At 35.0% G+C, this 21,297-nt stretch overlaps 1 protein-coding gene across 4 annotated transcripts in view; it reads left to right on the forward strand.

Moving 5' to 3' along the window:
• Positions 1-21,297, forward strand: part of pik3r3b (phosphoinositide-3-kinase, regulatory subunit 3b (gamma)) — a 462,891-nt gene that overhangs the window by 309,165 nt on the left and 132,429 nt on the right. For all 4 annotated transcript variants that reach the window (XM_073952390.1, XM_021476737.3, XM_073952389.1 and 1 more), the window contains one exon: positions 6,203-6,334. Coding sequence is in view for 2 of the 4 variants with exons in the window: in XM_021476737.3 (XP_021332412.2) it covers positions 6,203-6,334 (132 nt within the window). In the remaining 2 variants the exon portion in view is untranslated. The remainder of the gene's footprint in view (positions 1-6,202; positions 6,335-21,297) is intronic.

The raw sequence follows: 21,297 nt of genomic DNA on the forward strand, positions 1-21,297 counted from the left end.
AAATAATCGATTTAGGCCACTGGCAGGCTAGAAATTAAAGATCGGCAGATGGGCATCCACTGGGAGGATGATTAGAAAAATAAGGAATACATGTGGAAGCTCAGGATGGACATCACCACCAGCAAATGGGATTCATTGAGAAAATGTGATCAATAGGTGGTAGTTTCTCGCTTGACTGTTTCTCTGTGATAGAGTGGGACTTGGCTTATGGAAAATCCCTCTGCTGATATTAGCTCAGCGTTTTTGTTAGCCATGTGAGTTTAATGTAGAAGAACACTATGTCTTTGATAAATTGCACATTTTTAGATTTGCAGTGCATAGAGTTGCGGTGGCATAGTTCAGATGGGCTGAATAAAAATAGATCTGATTTAAAAATAAAGGAATTATTTAGTAAAAAAATAGAAGGGTATACTCAGAAGTATATATGCTAATTTATACTATTTATACAGTGCTCGGAATATATAAGTACACCCCTTACAAAATCTATCTTTTAAATTCATATTTTTAATAGCAAGATATACAGTATTATATATTTCTGCATATTCATTTGATTAGTCAGTACTGAAGCCAAATCTGGAGCTTATAGCTAAATTACTTATGATAACAGTCCAAAAACTAGTACACTTAAATTTATATATAATAGAAAAATATTAAATACAAATAAAAAAAGATGAAAAATCAAGAGAAGCAACAAAACTAAAAAAAAATTGTTACATTTTTTTAGGTTGTCATTTTTTGTGACATTTTGCTTAAATTTAATTGTATTATCTTTCAATTTCTAAATATGTTTAATGACTAAAATATTTTTTTAATGAGTATCTGTTAAATAAATACATTTTGTGTAAATCCACCTAAATACATTTCCTATATTCACTTAGAAATTCATAAAAAATATTTATTTTCAAAATGTGGTGTACTCAAATATGCTGAGTATTATATTTATAGTATTTTCTATTTTTTATATGTTTCTATAATATATAGTATTTTAACTACTGTAGTTGAATAATAGTTTCAGTTAAAGTGACTGCCGCATTTCAGTTTTTTTTTCATTTGTAATTACTCAAGAAAACATGCTTACTGAGGAATTCACTGGAGAATGGCTGCTAATCAAATACAAGGGAGAACTGATGAAATATTAATAAGCAATTATATTGCAGTCATTTTAGGCTTAATTCCCTGTGTTTTTTCTATACATTTTTCTTTTTTTTCATTGTAAAAAAACTTAAATATTATGAGAAACTGTATACATTTTTAGGCTATATATTTTTGTCAGTTCAGTACCTTACAACAATAACATACTAAGTGTTTTCCTCTTCCCAATGTAACATGTGCCATGGATTTGGGTGGTTTAATTTCATTTGTTGGGTCATTAGTAGCAAATTACTTCTAATATCACTTTTGGGAGCAATAAATAATGTAAATTGTTAAATACAGCTCCAGAAATAATAAAAGACCATTTCAATGTTATTGTTGTTATTGGTTTTCTGGATTTAGTTCTGTTATGTTAATCTGTGAATGTTAGCTTATGAATAAAATATCCATTTTTATGCATATAATTACTGTACATTTGTCAATGTGAAATATTCCATGTTTTTAGGGAATCTATATATAAATATATAATGATGTTTAACAGAGCAAGAAAATTTTCACAATATGTCTGATATTGTTTTTTCTTCTGGAGAAAGTCTTATTTGTTGTTTTTATTTATTTATTTATTTATTTATTTATTTATTTTCGGCTAGAATAAAAGCAGTTCTTAATTGTTTTAAAAACCATATTAAGATCAATATTATTAGCCCCTTTAAGCTGTATTTTTTTTCCGATAGTCTACAAAACAAACCATCATTATACAATATGATAACTTGCCTAATTATCCTAACCTGCCTAATTAACCTAATTAGTTAAGCCTTTAAATGTCACTTTAAGCTGTATAGAAGTGTCTTGAAACAAATATTATTTACTATCATCATGGCAAAGATAAAATAAATCAGTTATTAGAAATGTGTTATTAAAACTATAACGTTTAAAATATGTGGAAAACAGAAATTGGGGAAACAAAATAAACAGGGGGACTAATAATTCAAGGGGGCTGATAATTTTATGTTGATATGATATTATCGGCTTGTTCTCCTTATTGTTTCCCCTCTGCCATTATAAATCCCTCCCAAGCAGTTTATATTTCTTACCTAGTCCATCTGGAATATCGAGCTTTGCATTGAAAGCAGGCAAAACGACAAGTCAATAAACTAATCACATTTAGAGGGAGAAGGTCATCAGCAAAGCCTAATGGGTTTTTGATTCCACTGCAACCTGATCAGTGGGAAACTTTATTTTACAATTAGTCAGAGGAATGATCAATGCAATTGCAATTCAGCCGTGGGGGTCAATCACTTTTCTTATATTAAAATGGCATAGGATGTAAAAAATTTAAGAGGTGAAGAGAGGTCAATTGCTTCAAGCTCTTCCTCAGGTTTTTTCAATGACACTTGACCTTTTGTTTTTTGCAACTTTCTGAGAATCTCCACTGGTAATCAGCATAATGACTGGAAAATTTTTATTTATTTAGTTATTTGATACTGTAATATAGTCAGGAAAGGGTATGATAAAAAGACACTTTGTCCATAATTAAAACTCACTATTGAGAAAGACACACACACACACTTTTGTTCTCGGCCTCTTTCTAGAATATATCTAATTACTTAGAATGTGTCTAATTACATTTGCAATGAACTTGAACTAGTTTTTTTTTTATTGAGTAGCCATAGTATGTATTAAAGTTTGAATTGTAGTTCTACATTTTTATATGGCATTTAATTCTAAATTTTTTTATTCTATTTTTGTTGTATTTCTATGTCATTTATGTCATGCTTATATCATGTCATGTTGGCAACTTGTTTCAAGTTCTGGTTTTATGAAATAATATTAAGAAAAAATAAACATTAACTGAAAAGTGGTTAAAAAGTTACTTGAATTTATGTTAAATATAATGATGCAATATTGGTGACATAAAGGCCCAATCCCAATTCTCCCCCTTAGCCCTTCCTCTTCCCTTTACCACTCATTTTGCACTTTCACATAAAGAGGTAGGGGTGTCCCAATTATCATTAGCTTGAAGGCGTAGAGCTTAGGGGAAGGGCTAGATAGCCCTAAAAACCAAGGGGTACAAAAATTTCCCAGAACACACCATCTACAACGGCATCATGGCTGGACCCGGAAGTCAGGAGATGCACAAATTGGTATTTTTGTTATCGTTTAGAATTTTTACAACAAACAAGCATATGCTATTATACATTCATAACAGCGTTTGTGTTTTACCATTATTCTTTAAAAAAAAATGCTAAAATAAAAACCCCAAAATTATCTATAATCCATAATAATAACTCTTGTTAAGTAATCCCACAACATACTTTGAAATTTGACACTCGATGACACTCAAATACCCTGTCAGAAAAGTCTAGTGGCTGGGAATGAGCTTTTTACAGTGTCTGCTATAATGTTAAGCTTGTTTTTGTGTGTTTACATTGATGAATATGGCCACGGAATAAATGCACAATATAGTTGCGAGTTTATTGCCACATTTTCTCATTATGATAACTTGATATCGTTGCCTTCACTGATTTCCTGAATATAAATACTAAAAAAATAATGCAACTGGAATAACTACAGCAGTCACGATCGTTGATCTCATATGAAGCAAGAGACCATGATGACATATGATGACGTGTGCGGGTGTTTTCCCTGTTTCCAACTGGGGATACCTATCCCAAAGCCCCCAGAGATTATGCAGCACCATTGTTGCGACCATGACCTGTGAAGAAATAATGCCAAGACATTCATAATCCTGGACCAGACCGTATCTTAAGCTGATGCTATGTTGGTCATGGAGGAGTGGAGAGCATAAGACTGGTTCCTGAAAGACCACAGTCACAGACGAGTCCCCTCATTGATCCTGTGGGCCAGTATGATCACCCGCCAGTGACCTAATCACACCTGCAGTTCTCCATGATGGACATCCAGCGTTCTCCATTCTCCGGTGCCTACACTGCAGCTTCCCGCAGGAAGTTTGGCCAGAGGAGAAATGGTGGTCCCCAACTGAGCATGTTTTTTTTTTCCCCTCACTTCGTCAGTTGGTGAAGTTTCTTCCTCGCCACTGTTGCCACTGACTTGCTTGGTTTGGGACTTGTGGAACTGCGCATCGATGGATTTGCTCTTCAGTGTTTGGACTTTCAGCAGTGAAATTTAAACCATACTCAACTGAACTAAACTGGACTGCTATTCTGAAAAGACTTTACTAGAACTTCTATGTTGAGGAGCTTTGAGTTGAATTGTTGTAGTGCGGTTTTATTTCCTAGGGGAAGCCCTTCCCTTTCACACTCTGTTTCAGAGAGTAGGGGTACAAAAATAGAATTGGGATTAGGACAAAAAGTACATTAAAACAGAAAATATTATAAATGTATAGCAAAGTTGATAATTTTAAAGTTTAGAGTTTTGAGATTTTAGCTGTTTTTGTCTTACATACCCATTTACTCCTATTACTTCCAAGAGGAAAATATAGATTAATAGGGATGTAACGGTATCAGAATTTCGGTACGATTATACCTCGGTACGAATGGTACGGTACGGTATTTATTGAATAATTTACAGGAAAAACAAAACTAATGAAAAGACTCAAAAAAAGTGCCAAAAGTGTTTATTTACCTTAGCACTGAACATATCAATGATATACAAATTAGCCATCTATCTGTAAGTTTCGAAACAGGAACTTCAATTTTTTAATTTTAATAACAAAAAACTTTTAAACCATATAAAATATAAATAAAGTTTCAATTTAGTATTGTAGAAAACTCATCACATTCAATATTTAATCACGCACTCACTTAGAGATGGGGTTTTTAAGGAAAATTATCATATAACTATAATCTGGTAAAAGCTGGGATCTCTGGGCATGTCCCTTGCAACAGAAAAACAAAACCTCTCATTTGGGACTGAGGTTTCTGGGACAGAGAGATATGATTTAGCCAAGGTTGACAGCAGTGGGTAACGTTGTGCATTGTCTTTCCATTACTTGAGAGGACAAGCCATGAGTGAGATAGAGGTCTCTTTGCGGTACAAGTCAATGTCTGCATTAATCTAACAAGTGTGCTGTGTTCTGCAGTCCCCATGACTGTTTTTAGTCGTATTGCCTGACTTATATTTCACCACAGTCTGGCAGTGCCTGCATACTGTTTTTTTCTTTGTCTGTCACCTTTTCTCCTTTTTCGTATCTTTTTAGTAAGAAATCGAAATGCTTTCACACATCCGATTTAAAACCCGCTTTAGGTTCCATCATTTCCAGCTCTTTTTCTTCCCCGCTACTTGCAACACACTCCATTTCTGCATTACTGGATCTGTAGTGACAACAGACCGCAAAGGATGATGGCCAGGCCTAGGCTGATGGGAATTGTAGTTCCCGCTACCTCCCGTTCGCTTCATTCACCTAAGCAAACTTTTCTCAGAAATATAGTTTGATTGAGTCATTTGCCTACGGTAATATTGAAAAAAATTACTATTGCGGTATGATGGTATTTACATCCCTATAGATTAATTAATTATTTTTAACTAGAGCCTTTAGTGTAAAAATAAAGTCAGCTTTAAACTCTTTTTTACAGTTTTTTTTATTTTTTTATTCAGATGTCCGGCATGTGAAATAAACCTGTCAAAATTGCACACACCCTTCTGAGCATCTACATTTTTTCCTACATCATTCACTTCCTTAAATATCCTGCACAGAGTGTGTATGGTGCAGTTAGGAAAGTATTTATGAATCTGTGATCACACCCAAAGTGTGTATTAAAAAATCTTTGAAATGAAATATGTAAGAGGTCTGTCATTGCCTTTTACGCATTTCCGATATATCAATATGCCATTATAATTTCATCACAATAAAGGGCCCTTATAAAATTACTACTGTATAATTGCACTCTTCCCGGATTTGAGTTATTGACCTGGAGACTTCCATTCAAATTTACTCCCTTTGTTAAGCTTGTGACTGGACCATTGTCCCCAGAGGGGGATCTGACCACCACTGTTTGTGAATCGTTATAGGGTTTCACCAAGGGCACATGCTTTGGAAGGGTAAATAATGGAGAAAGCACTCATGGGTGCCTATAATTAACCATTCTCTCTTTCTCTCTCTTTTTCTCTCCCTCTCGCTCTCTTTCAGACCCAGCAGCGGTGGATTTTGAGCAATATGAACTGTCCACTTTGGCTGATGCTCTGAGAAGTTACATTCAGGACTTGCCCTGCCCGCTCATCCCAGCTGTTGTGTACAGTGAGCTGGTCTACACTGCTCAGGGTAAGCTGACCGTATGGAGCTCAGCACAAAACATGTAAGCCAGACTTTTCCTGAAAAGTTTAGCTCCAATGTCCCTAAACACACCTAGCTTGATGAAAAGTGAGACCTTAATTAGCTTGCTCAAGGGTGTTTAGCTGGAGTTGAAGCTAAACTTTTCAGGACAGTGACCTTCTTTTAGAAAAAACAATAATAAAAAAATAGATTTAAACATTATATAAAGAATTATACAGTTGTCATTTAATTAGTTGGATACTATTTAAAGATGCACAAAGCAAAGTCTTCTCTTTACTGGCTTTAGTTTTTCTTTTTACTCTAGAAAATATGTCTTGTCACATATGTCGTTATTTAAACAATATACTTCAACAAATCTAGAAAGATTGTGTTCATAAATTAGTAATTAAGAACTTAAAGGGATAATTCACCCAAAAATGAGAACTCGAGAACTCTGTCACCATTTAATCGCCCTTGACTTGTTCCAATCTACAACAAGGGCTTGTCACTTCAGGTCCGAATAACAACACATGTGCGGTGACTTGCAGCAGTGAGGAGATTGTAAATAAAAAAGAATATAAGGATGATGCCAGAGTGGCTTTTTGGTTTCTTTTCTTGTGCATCCCAGGCACTAGCTCCCCATCTGATAGAGTTTTTAGCGTAGGGGTAATGTAGTCATCCAACTTCACAATTTGTAATGTTACAGTATATATTTAGATAATGATAGCTGGGTCCTTTACTTGAAAGCTCAGATTTGATTATCATAATTTCTTTTGTTTACAGAGTTTGAGGTTTACTGTATCATTATTATTCACACTTTAAATTTGCTTTGATTGTTCAGTATTCACACTTTACCATTGAACACACTTTGTAACATTTTATTGATCAAGTTTAAGAGTCTCTTTAGTTTATTGAGTTAAACTCTTGAGTTTGTTTTATTATAAATAGATCAGATATTTTGTTTAAATATTGTTGTTTTTGACTGTCAAGACTATTTGCCTTAGTAATGTTGGTCAAATAAAATAAAGTGGTTAAAAAACATCCTAATATTCCTAAATGTATTTTTAAAAATATTCAAAAATTATCAATATTGAATGATATAAAACTATTGTTTTTTTTTTTTTTTTTTGTGATTGTGATTTTATTTTTTACAATATTGTCCAGCACTAGTTTCAAATACTGTCAAAGTACAGTTTTCCCTTGGCTTAAGTACAGTCAAAGTTTACCAGCTTCCAGCATTCTTCATTATATCTTTTATTATATCTTCTTAATGGTGGCTTTTAAATTTTAGAAAAATTTGCTGATGCAATAGCTCTATGTGAGAAAAAGTGAATGAAATGGATCAGTCTGATAAAGCTGGACTCGCTGAAAAAATACAGTAGGAATCAAAAGAATGAACTGTTCATGAATCAAACAACATTGAACTGCATCTCTTTTAAACTGTAAACAAAGTAAGTGAAGGATGCCTGTAAATATGAAGTCAATACCGAAAGGTGTCACTTTTATGATTTTGCAGCCTTTTTATATTTTCTGTAAGCATCAATTTATTCTTCATAAGTGCCTTCCAGTTCAAAATAAAAGTCTTAAAGGTTTGAAATGGCATATGGGCAAGTTTAATAAAATGTCAGAAATGAAATGTGTAAATTCTCCTGAGTTAAAATGCAGAACTAAAATAGGTGAGTGGGTTTGTCCTCTTCAAAATATAAATGTTTTACTTTTCAGTGGGCAGAAAAAGGCTTCAGAGAGGCTTTGTGTGTGTGTGTGTGTGTGTGTGTGTGTGTGTGTGTGTGTGTGTGTGTGTGTGTGTGTGTGTGTGTGTGTGTGTGTGTGTGTGTATATGTGTGTGTGTGTGTGTGTGTGTGTATGTGTGTGTTTTAGTGGGGGCGCTACTGTGCCGGAGGGTATGTTCACACCATCTCTCTCTCTGACCTCGCTCTGCATTACACCCACTGAAAATGAAACAAGCAAAACACAGAGTCTGCATCATCTTTTAGACATGCTTGCTTGCTTAGAAGTGTTGGATGACTTAGTAAGGACAAACAGAATTATGTAAGCAACCTCGCCGAATAGTCCCGCTACATGTTTCGGTTGCCTGAGACTCCTTTTGCAGTTTAAAAACTTGCTAAATAAAGTTTAAGGAAATGAATTGCTAAATATCTAATTATATTACTTGTATAAATTCAACTTGTATTATCACATTTGCTTAAAAAAACTGTTTAGTTTTACTTTTATTTTACTTTGACAACTTTTTTATTTACTTTTAGGCCTTATTGGCCTTATGTGGATCAAAAATTAGACATCCCATTTTAGTGTCGGCATCAAATAAAAAGTACAAAAGGATTTTAAAAAAACATCAAAAGCATAGAATAGTATTACACTAAAGAGGTATAGTATAATGCTTCATTAACGCGTCAAATGCTGATTCGCGTGATGGGCAGAGCTTCTGTATGCCTAGTGACTCTAGCTTCGTTGCTAAATGGCTAACATTGATTTTATTGAGAAAATAGCTGTGTTTATGTGCTTTATGAAGGCTCAAAAACAGCGTAGATTCGTTTGGAGCCATGTCTGAGTCCACTAGATCCTTTCAGAGGTGCACCCAGCTTTGTGAGTTCATAAACTCCTCCAGAAACTGTACCTGGATGATAAAAGCTTTCATCGGTGCTTTCGACTGAGCCCAGTTGAGAAACTTGTCGGTGTAAATTGTCAGTGTCGGCAGGAGGATTTTCCCTGGGATACTTTTCCCTATCATAATTACTCCCATACAAAAGCAAGCTTCTGATGGGTTAACATGGTGCGAATGTCCCCTGAAGTTCAGATTTTCAAACTCTAAACTCAAAATGCTAAACTCATTCGTTTGCGAAACGTATCAATCGCGCTGCCTCATTCGCGCATATCGCACAGCAAAAGTCTATATGTATCTTTGCATTGACTTATCATGTAAATCACTCACGCTTGACGCTTCTTCCACATTACAGCTTTATTCATTACAGCTAGTTGTTTTTCAGTGGGAAGCTTCTAAAGAATATATTTGCTAAATTTGTTTAAGTTGTACAGAAAACGCTTTTTAAATATGGAGTACATGTCATCTTAATAACAACACACACACGCATTAATTTCTGTACATCACAATATATTTTGAAAGGTAAGAGTCCACAGAACAACATTCCATCAAACACATTTAGTCCACCAACACAATTGTGTTGAATTATGGATGGTTATTCCTTTCTTTATGTCTTTGTTTCAGCCGGAGACCTGTTCTTTACATTGTTTACTATGTATACTTACATCCAGAAACAGCATCTTTGTAGTAAAAAGCAAGTGGATGTCATAGCTTACAGTGTTACAAATAAAATGAGACCACGACCTGAATAAAAAGTTAAAGTATTTGTCACTACAATCTAAACAAAGCAGTCCAGTGTTTTGGCGTTCTACATATGCATATTTGTCAGTCACTTACTTCCTAGCTCCTAGTTTGACTGATAGAGAATTTAGCCAATGGCTGCATGATTCTTTCGACATATGGTGACGTTGTTGTTTTATTGCACTCTCAGCACTGTCACTGGTACAATGGGCTGTCAATCATTATGAAGGGGACACGTGATTAGCACTGTCGGCTCACAGCAAGAAGGTCACTGGTTTGAGTCCTGGCTGGGTCAGTTGGCATTTATTTTTGGAGTTTGCATGTTCTGTGAATTGAATAAATTAAATTGGCCATGGTGTATGTGTGTGAATGAGCGTGTATGGATGTTTCCCAGAACTGGGTTGCAGCTGAAAGGGTATCCACTGTGTAAAACATATGCTGGTAAAGTTGGTGGTTAATTCCGCTGTAGCGATCCCTGATGAATAAAGGGACTAAACCAAAGGAAAATGAATGAATGAAGATATTTAACTGAAAACCAACACCCATGTTCAAATATTTTACCAATGTGTTTCTTAATTTGTTGCTTATTTCTATGACACAACCTCCATTCTACTTTGTGACTAAATATAAACTCTTAAATGACGTTTACAGCTTGTTCAAACTACTTATTTAAAATGAGTTGAAACAACACGATTCTTAAGTTTTTGGGGGGGACAACTTGATTGTTTAATGTTCAATCCACTTAAATTACCATGATGTTAACTTAATCGATTTGTGTTTGGACAAAATGAAGGAAATTTCTGAAACTGCATTTTTTACAGTGTATTTCTCTGTGGTTTCCACCTTTGGTCTGCAATCTCCTCAAAAACATTAACTATTCATTTACTTCATAATGTCTTGATTGATTTCAGGATTGGGCCCACAGAGTAGTAAGTCTAATTGCACTTTAATTAGTTCCATTTAGATTGTGCAGCAGGAACATGTTTGATTGATCTGCCTCTGCACCTAATAATTTAATTTTCTATCTTCAGTTATGCCAGCACTGTTATGTGAGCTACTTTAAATGAAATTCCTTTTAATGGAAGAAACTTATATTAGTTTTGTGATGCAGTGAGCAGAAATCAAGGCAATGACTCCATATAATACACTTGGGGTTATAAAACATTTTGTGTCTTCAAATCGTATAGTGCTAAGTCACTGTAAAAAGTGCCATATGGCATATTCAGCATTTGTGCATCAACCGTTCTAAGTAATCAATGGTCTATTATGGCAAATAAGCTTTTCTGGAAAGTCCCTTTGTCATGGGGTGCTCTTAACAATGCCAAATCCCACCTCCCTGTTCTCTGGATGAAATCCATTCGATTGTGAAATCAGGCTTGCTTTTTTGGATATCCTTAATTTAATCAGCAAACCAATTTGTGCTATTAGATCCAGTTTTTAAATACCACGTAATCTAGAGTTTTATAATGCATGACTTGAGGGTTATAAAACTGAATTCAATTTGAGCTTCAAATCTAACATAAAACACACTTTTTGACAAACTTGTGGATCAAGATTTTTGGATGTTATTCTGCTCTCCAAGGATTTTTATTTTTATTTTTTTTTTACAAAAAGACATTAAAAACAAACAAACAACAACAACAACAACAACAAAAAAAAAACTGTTTAAATGTAATTTTAAATTTTAAGTATCTTTTGTAAAAATAAAGTGTCAAAATATATGTGCAATGTAAATATAAATATGTTCATCAGATAAACAGATACATTTATATAACAATGAAATGCACATATTTAATCTGACCTGTCCTTTAATACATAAAATAATAAGCCATCACCTTACTTTTCTCTGCGTAAAATGTATTTGATCGTGAAATGAGGCATGCATTTGCTTGATGTCCTTAATTTACTACATAAACCAATTTTGGCTCTTAAAAGCATTTTTTTTAATTCCATGTTATACTCAGAGTATTTTATGATGCATGACAGAAATAATGATACAGATTTCAAAAACTGTTTTCAAACTGTAAATCTAAACACTAAAAATATAACGGAAGACAAGGCAAGACAAGGCAAACTTTAATTTTAGAGCACAACTTTACACAACTGTAGTTGGTCCAAAGTGCTTTACAATAATATATATATATATATATATATATATATATATATATATATATATATATATATATATATATATATATATATATATATATACATGTAATATCTGACATACAGAAATGAAATAACATGCATGGAGTAAAAATACGTTTTTTAAAGTAGATTTAAAAGCATCAAATTAAGGAGAAATCCTAATGAATTATGAAGGATAATGTTTGTGATGAGACTGCAATAATTTCAATACAATTTATTTACAGTTATAAATACAATTTGACTACTTACTAACTACTAAGTCATTTTAAATTGTAATTTTATTTCACAGTTTTTCTTTATTTGATCAAATAATTGCTACTTTGGTGAGGAGCATAGAAAAAAAGACAAATCTCTTATGACCGGTTGTAATGTAAAGTTCCATACTGAAATCTCATATACAGTATGGCCACTACTGTATATACAGTATGCAGTATAGTTCAGTCAAAATCATTAGCCCATCTTTAAATTGTTATTTCTATTTTAAATATTTGCCAAATTATGTTTAACAGAGCAAGGAAATTTTCACAGTATGTCTGATAATATTTTTTCTTCTGGAGAAAGTCTTATTTGTTTATTTCGGTTAGAATAAAAGCAATTTTAATAAAAAAATAAATAAAATAAAACATAAGGTCAAAATGCAGTAGGGAGGTATGAGAAGAGTGCGCAACGTATTTAAAGACCGGGAGGGGAACGCGTGATTACCAGGAGGAATGTCTGTGATATGGCTGGGCTCAGATCGTATCACTTTCTCTCTACAATTGATCCGGTCCAGAGTTCGCTTCAATCGAGCCGAGACCACCTAATTCAGGCAATCTCAGACCGATTGTTTTGCCGCGAATCCGAGCACGATTGCTGGATTTACATATGCCAAACAAACCACACTAACTGGGTAAAAGAGACAGGTTTCGAAACAAAAGTCCAGGGGCCTCATGTATCAACGCTGCGTACGCACAAAGCTTTGCGTACGCCAGGTTTCACACTCAGAATGGCTCACGTTTGGATTTACTAACGATGAAATGAACGTGGGAATGTACACAGCTCCACGCCAGCTTCATGGCTGGCGTACGCACATTTTTTGTGCGTGTCTGTTTTATTTCTATTGGCGACTCCTAGAGGCAGTTGTGTTAAATTGCACTCTACAAAGTGTCTTTGAGCCTTGCAATTGCAGCTGTATGAGACAGGTTCATCTAGCAGGTACATAAGGTTTCCATACCATACAGTTGACCAGCCAAACATTAAAGCGCAATTTGCAGCGGTCGACTGTTTTCCCAATGTAATCAGAGCGATTGACTGCACGCACATTGCTATAAAGACACCAACCGAAGATGAATTTGCATGCATGAATCAGAAACATTTCCATTTAATAAATGTGCAAATAAAATATGATGCACAAACTTATTAATAATTCCTACTTGTCTTTCTCGTGATAAATAGTTGGCAAAATCTGATATGAAGCGGGGGAAAAAAAGAAGAATGAATTCATCAGACGCTGGATTCGAACCGAGTTCATGCTCAAACATGTCAAAACATATTGACATGCGTATTACGAGCTGCACCACTGAGACTGTTAAGGGTACTACAACATTTTACATCTATAAATCACACTATTTCTTTTTTTAATCCACACAGTGCGATGTTCCAACTGTGTTAACCGCATCAGCTAAACTCTCCCCACTCTATTTTTTTCTTTTGTTGTTAATTCCTGAGGACAAACTTGCAAATAACACCGTTTTCCTCCGGTCTACCTCCGAAAGCAGCAGCTCCAATTCACATTCTGTTCAAAGTTTCTCTTTTTGCTTACTTTTGCCATTGCTTTTTCGTTGGGTTTTGCCAAAGTAGAGTCATTAGCATATTCATACGGGGGAGGAAGTAGGGAGGGTTTTTGTGCTCTTGCATGTTGCGCTCAGTTTCACGTTCATTCGGATGTACAAAAGAATATGCGTGGGATTCGGCGTACGCAGTGTTTCATACATCTGAATTTTTTCTGCGTACCAAATTTACAGCTTTGTGCGTAAGCAATGTTTTAGTATGATTTCCACGCACATCTTCGTACATGAGGCCCCAGGTGTGCGAGCACCCTTAAATGTCACTTTAAGCTGTATAGAAGTGTCTTGAAACAAATATTATATACTGTCATCATGACAAACATGAAATAAATCAATTATTAGATAGGAGTTATTAAAACTATTATGTTAGAAATGTGTTAAAAAAATCTTCTCAGTTAAACAATAATTCGGGGGGGCAAAAAATCTGACTTCAGCTATAGGCCATTTGTGCAATATTTTTTAATACATATTGCATATATGACATATATAGGAAAGCCTAACAATGACTTGTATGCCTTATATGTCATTTGCATATAATGACGTGCAGTATTAGATTTCTATATGGGGTGCTTTAGAAGTTCACTAGAGTCGTTCTCGTTGAGTGTCTATGTCTGATTCTAAGAGCATTACTCAGTGATATCTCTCATGCCTTGAGCACCGGTGCCCATCTGGCTGGCCAGGAGCCCGTGTGCCCTCTTCCAAGAATGCGATTGGCCGTCTGCAGGGCTCCCCTTCCCCCGGTTGTGTCTTGCTGTGTCCAGATGGACTCGGCCAAGTTCCCAGCCGTGGCCTGCAGCCCATGATGCTGGCCTTTATTGAGCAGGGGTCAGTCTCTATCGGTAATCTCCGGGTGGGACCGTCCGGCTCCAGACTGGGGCCATGGGTGTCTGTGTCCCTGCATGCATTACTGAGTGTGTGCGTACAACTTGTGGATAGAGAGCTCTTGTAACGGTGGTCAGTGCGTCTCAGGCCAAGGTCAAAGTACTGACCCGTTTTCTGATCGGCAGATTGTCAGACATTCATCATTCGACCCCCTCTGCTCATAACCTTTGACCTTTTAGCACTTATCTTCTATAAGCACTGTGGCTGAAGCATCTTAACCAGCCCAACACCTTAATGGCTTTGTTCATGGTCATAATTCATGCGCGAAGTGCAGTTGGCTAGGGATTTTTTTGTGCGTCTGTCTGTGTGCAGTCTTTATTTACACTGAAAGAGTTGATACAGGTTTTACTTAGTGTACTGCAAAACTGGTCTATCTGCAATCTGATGCCATTGACAGTGAATTATGATTACTTGGAAACTTACAAATAAACATAAATAAAAGGGAAATCAGAAAATAATGATAAATATTATTATTTTAATTGATTAAAATGACTAGAGCTATACAATAAAGGTATTTATATGAAGAGGATGTGATATTCACAAGTTGTGGTTTGTTTCATGACACTTTTAGTTGTATTTTAATAATCAGAACAATAATAGATATATTATATTATATTATATTATATTATATTATATTATATTATATTATATTATATTATATTATATTATATTATATTATGTTATGTTATGTTATGTTATGTTATATTATATTATATTATATTATATTATATTATATTATATTATATTATTAATCTAGGGTAGTCACAGCGGAATAAACTGCCAACTTATCCAGCACGTTTTACGCAGCAGATGGCCTTCCAGCTGCAACCCATCTCTGGGAAACACCCATACACTCTCACTTACACAAATACACTACAGACTATTTACACATGCAAACTCTACACAGAAATGCCTTCTAGTCCAGCTCAGGCTTGAACCAGAAACCTTTTTGCTGTGTGGTAACAGCAGGATCTACTGCGCCTCTGCGTCGCCCTATATTATATTATATTATATTATATTATATTATATTATATTATATTATATTATATTATATTATATTATATTATATTATTAATCTAGGAACGTCACAGCAGAATAAACCGCCAACTTATCCAGCACGTTTTACGCAGCGGATGACCTTCAAGCTGCAGCCCATCTCTGGGAAACACCCATACACTCTCACTTGCACAAATACATTACAGACTATTTACACATGCAAATTCTACACAGAAATGCTTTCTAATCCAGCTGAGGCTCAAACCAGAAACCTTCTTGCTGTGTTGCAAAAGCAGTACCTAATGCGCCTCTGTGTCGCCCTATATTATATTATATTATATTATATTATATTATATTATATTATATTATATTATATTATATTATATTATATTATATTATATTATATTATTCATTCATTTACTCTTTTAGGCTTAGACCCTTTAGTTTGTCAGGGGTCGCCACAGCGGAATGAACCACAAACTAATCCAACACATGTTTTACACAGTGGATGCTCTTCCAGCTACAACTCACCATCGGAAAACACCCATACATTCTTACATTTACACACATACACTACAGCCAATTGAGCTTATTCAGTTCAGCTTTACCACATGTCTTTGGACTGTGGGGAAGACCAGAGCACCAGGAGGAAACCTATGCGAACACGGAGAGAACATGCAAACTCCACACAGAAATGGCATCTGACCCAGCTGAGGCTTGAATTAGTGACTTTTTTTGCTGTGAGGTGATTGTGGTACCTACTGCACCACTGTGCTGCCTATATTATTTATGTTAACACTTTACAATAAGGTTCATTAGTTAATGCATTTACTGACATGAACTAATCATGAACAACACTTGTACAGCATTTATTAATCATAATTGAACATTTACTAATGCATTATTAACATTCAAAGCCATGCTTGTTAACATTAGTTAATGCACCATGAGTTAACAAACTACCAATGAACAACTGTATTTTCATTAACCAACGTCTATTAACATGAATAAATACTGTAGTAAATGCATTGTTCATTGTTTGTTCATGTTAGTAAATGCATTACTTAACATTAGCTAATAAGCCTTATTGTAAAGTGTGACCTTATTGATTCATTCATTCATTTTCTTTTTGGCTTAGTCCCTTTATTAATCAAGGGTTCCCACAATGGAATGAACCGGAATGAACTTATCCAGCATATTTACACAGCAGATCCCCTTCCAGCTGCAACCCAGTACCTGGAAACATCCATATAAACTCATTTTGTCACAGTCACACAGTCACCAGCCATCTAGCCCATGCAGATCACTGAAGAACTACAAATCTGCTTGTATTTGGACTACAAAATCCAGTCATGCAACACACACACCTGCTTCAAGTCTCCATTGATTACACTCCCAGAGCTGATGCTGCTCATGGACTGATTACACTACACTTATATACGGCTCACTTTGAGAGTTATACCTATATTATTAAAATGGCAGTGTTGATGTTTAGCCTTTTAGTCCCTGCTGGTCATTGTAGGTACTGCATCATATAGTTATTGAAGTTATTAGTTATTATCTAATGACAACAATTTACAAGTCTTGAGATTCATTCTTGAAATTAACTTGATATGTATACAAATAAAAGTATTTGACATAACCCTGCATCCATAATGTGCAAATGAATTTGTTAAATTTGTATTATCAATTATTTAATATAAATTGTATCACAGATATGGGTTCGAGAATGTGCAATTCTTCACGCGCAGTGCTGCAGTTTGTCACGTGCAGTCATGCTCTGCGATGCATCAGCAATGGCTGCCTTTTTGTAAAAAAAAACAAAAAAAAAACACTTTTGTGCGTTATGCAGTATCCACCAGGTTACACAGGGAACAACTGCTTTTTTATTGTCAGGCCAGCGCAAGCGAATGCCCCCCAAATCAATCAGCCTGTCCAGGGATGCGTTTCTGAAAACTATTGTTAGCCAACTAAGGTTGCAAGTTCCATCATTATAAACATACTGTAGTTTGTTGATTGGTGTTTCCCAAAGTCCACCGTTCCAAACAAATATTCGCAAACTGCGTCGCAAACTTGTACTAAACATTTGCAACTACTTCTCTAGATCTGTAATTACAGGTAGAAGATAGAAGCAACTGTGTTCTATTTCCATTTATCCCCTCTATACCCTATTCCTTTCGAACATTCCAACATTTAAACTTGGAATGGTTTAAAAAAGAATGAAAGCATTAAAGTCATCTCTCTTATGTAATTTGCTTTTCAATGTATTTTCTAAAGTTCAGTTTTAGCGATCTCCATATTGACAGTTGCACTCCATAATACAGTGGTAATCAAAAGTTTGGGCACCCCTGGTAAAAAAAAATTGTATTAATGTGCATAAAGAAGCCAAGGAATGTGCATGCTATAAACTCTGCAGGGTGCTCAAACTTTTGCAGAAGCCATTTTTTTTCTTTATTTTTTTGTATTATTTTGAAAGTGTAAATGATGGAAATAAAGTCTAACTTTTTTGACATATTATAAGAATGTCTATTCTGTAATTTGATGCCTTTTAGAGATTTTTCCACTATTGGCTTCTTTATGCACATCAATGCACATTTTTACCTGAGGTGCCCAAACTTTCGACGTCCACTGTATTATTCATGCTTATAATCATAAATGTCAGCATAGCATGTTCTTTACCTCACAATGAATTAAATTCCTTTCATTTTTATAGCTCTTGAACATTGTATCCGCAAAAACAGTTTGTAAAATAATAAAAATAATAAAAGAAATGCTTTACCTTTTTTATATCGATCATAGTTAGCTGCCGTGATTCATCAAATGATGGTGACAGGAGTTAGAACAAGGCATACATTATGAATAAACAGCACGATCAGCAGTTCATTCTAAGGAAATTCCCTCTCGTTCTCTACTTTCCAGAGTGGCTGATGTTTTGCATTGATATCCCGTATCCCTGTTCCTGTGGCTGATGAAGACAAATATTCATTGTGTTTAAGGGACTTAGGGATGAAATGCTCATATCTTTTCCTTGCCACCAGGGTACACTTTAGCTCAACTAAGCCCGGATCACAGATGCTGGCCTTTTCGCTGTGGGAAAGCCCTTCTCAAAGGAGCTCATCAATATGTTGAATGCTGTCGAAATAACTGCATTGTCCTTGTGGTGCTCATAGACAATGGGCTTGAGGGCAATGTTAGGGTAGCGCTTTAACTCCTGGTGAGCTGACTCTCCAGTCTCCAGGTTGTAGGTTTTGTAATGTCCCCAAATGTTCAGTGCTGCTGTCTGAGTTCAGATGAGTTACTCCTATTTTATTAAAACTGTAGGGTTGATGTTTAGCCTTTTAGTCCCTGCTGGACAATGTAGGTACAATGTGATCATCTACAATCATCTTTTCCATAGACAACATTTTACAAGTTTTGAGATTCAGTCTTGAAATGAATTAAGGAATTGACATGCATAGATATTACAGTATTATTAATATTTAAAAAGTGAAAATAAGTTATCAATGCCCATTTAAATTAACAAACATATTAAAATCACTAAGGAAGGTGGCAAATCATTTCTATCGAAAAAGTTTACCTTAATGTCTGATTTCTCACATACTGTATCAACATGTGTATCCAGTCAGTCAATAAATTTGTGATAGCCATGTTATTTCATTGGCAGGTGACAAATATTTCCAGAAGAGATACAGAAAATAAAGTGAGAGAAAAAGATACACTGCATTATATAAAAAATATAGACAGATTTAAATCTTCATTCAAATCATTTGATCGTTCGGCACTAAAGGGATAGTTCATCCAAAAATGAAAATCGGCTCACTATTCAATAGCCCTCAAGTGGTTCTAAACCATGGCTGCATCCGAAATCGCCTAGTACTCTGCATAGGTAATGCATTTGAATTTAAATGTAGGAGGGCCACAGCTCTGCATAGTTTTGTTCCAACCCTAATCAAACACAGCTGATCCGACTAATCAGGTGACTAGTAGACTATTAAGCAGGTTTGAGTTGGAGGTGTTGGGAGCTAAGCTATGCTGAGCTGCGGCCCTCCAGGAATTAAGTTTGAGACCATTGTTCTAAACCAGGGCTATTCAGTTGGCAGCCCGCGGGCCGAACCCGGCCCCCAAGGCAATTTTTTCTGGCCTTCCAAATAGTGTGACCACGACATAAAAATAAATTTAGTTCAGTCGAAAAATGGCCGCTATAGCTATGAAGTGTCATGCGTCTGTTCAATTCAGTATGAGCTGCAGAGGCTGTGCAGAGCGTGAGTCAGTGGTGCGGACACCCGAAAACATTTGGATATATTTTGTAGAAAATGCCTTTTGTACAATGCACTGTAATCATTAATTGGGATGCAACGATTAGATGAATTCACTATTACCTGCGCTTTAATTCATCACAGTTAATGAATCGTATAGGTTTCTCTAAGCCGCATTTCTGTTGCACGGAAAAGTTATGACAAGTTGCCAACTGTGCACTAGTTTAAAGTTCCAAGTATGTACACTGAGGCTAATAAGCACGCTCACCGGATTAACTATAGCAGCGGCCGTTCCCATATCACGTCTTTTCCGCTTGCAAGTTTGTAATTTCTAATGTAAGAATGTCAATAAGCGCGCACAAGCAGAGCAACACGCTTGCCTCTATCCGGGCGCACGCAGTAGAAAACATCTCACGTTGAGAGTTGTGCGTGCCTTTAAGTGCAATGTAACCAAAATTTATGTTAGATGAATTATTATTAAAATGATTATATACGAATGAACCCAGATGATAACAACAGTTAATCTAAATAGCTACTTTCCTAATATAAACCTTGTTGTTCTAAATTACATTAGACGTGATAACCGTGAAACCATGATTATTCTTCAGACTATATAATCGTACAACCAAAAAGGTTGTGCAAAATACAACATTTTGAATGTTTGTAAACAAAAAAAAATCAGTTGGACAATGCAGTTGTTTTAAAATACAATATATTAACATTTTAATGTAGAAAAAGCCAACGTGGGTGTCTTTATGAGCACAAATACAGCATATGGGCTCTTATATGTAGTTGTGTTATCACTATAGCAAGTCATATCTCTCCGACCCTTCGTTTGGGATGTTTTTCATGAACCGGCCCCCATGCCAAACTAATTGAATAGCCCTGTTCTAAACAGTTAAACATTTTAAAGAAAGCTCAAAAACTGTAACCATAAACCATCATAGTAGAAAAATAAAAACAATGGAAGTCAATAGTTTCTTCAACTTATCTTCCTTTGTGTTTAACAGAAGAAAGAAACCCAAACAGGTTTGGAACCAAATAAATGAAGGAAAGTAAATAATTACTGCATTTTCATTTATGTTTGAATTATCCCTTTAAAGTAAAAAAAAAAAAAAAAAAAAACAGCCATTTAAAAGTATCACTGCACTTAAATTACATATATTTTATTGCTGTAGTAGATATGTATACATGGAAAAAAATAATAATTCAAAGATGACTCCTTGGATTTACTTTTTTAAGTTGCATGGTTGTAAACTATTTATTTGGGCTGAATTTAAGGAAACACATTAAGTTGAACATTACTAAGTTTAATCTTTTTGTTTAAAGTCAACACATTTAAATTGTTTGCAACAATTTTAAAGACAACAGTTTTTTCACTGTAGTAGATATGAATTTATAATTAGTTTTTGTACAACAACATTATTAAATTATTCTCTGTCTGCTCCCTTTCACATCACAGATCAGGAGTGTTGAGACATCAACTTGTGACAATTGGAATGC

The sequence above is a fragment of the Danio rerio genome, chromosome 6 (genome assembly GCF_049306965.1).
Source record: "Danio rerio strain Tuebingen ecotype United States chromosome 6, GRCz12tu, whole genome shotgun sequence".
NCBI classification, from domain to species: domain Eukaryota; kingdom Metazoa; phylum Chordata; class Actinopteri; order Cypriniformes; family Danionidae; genus Danio; species Danio rerio.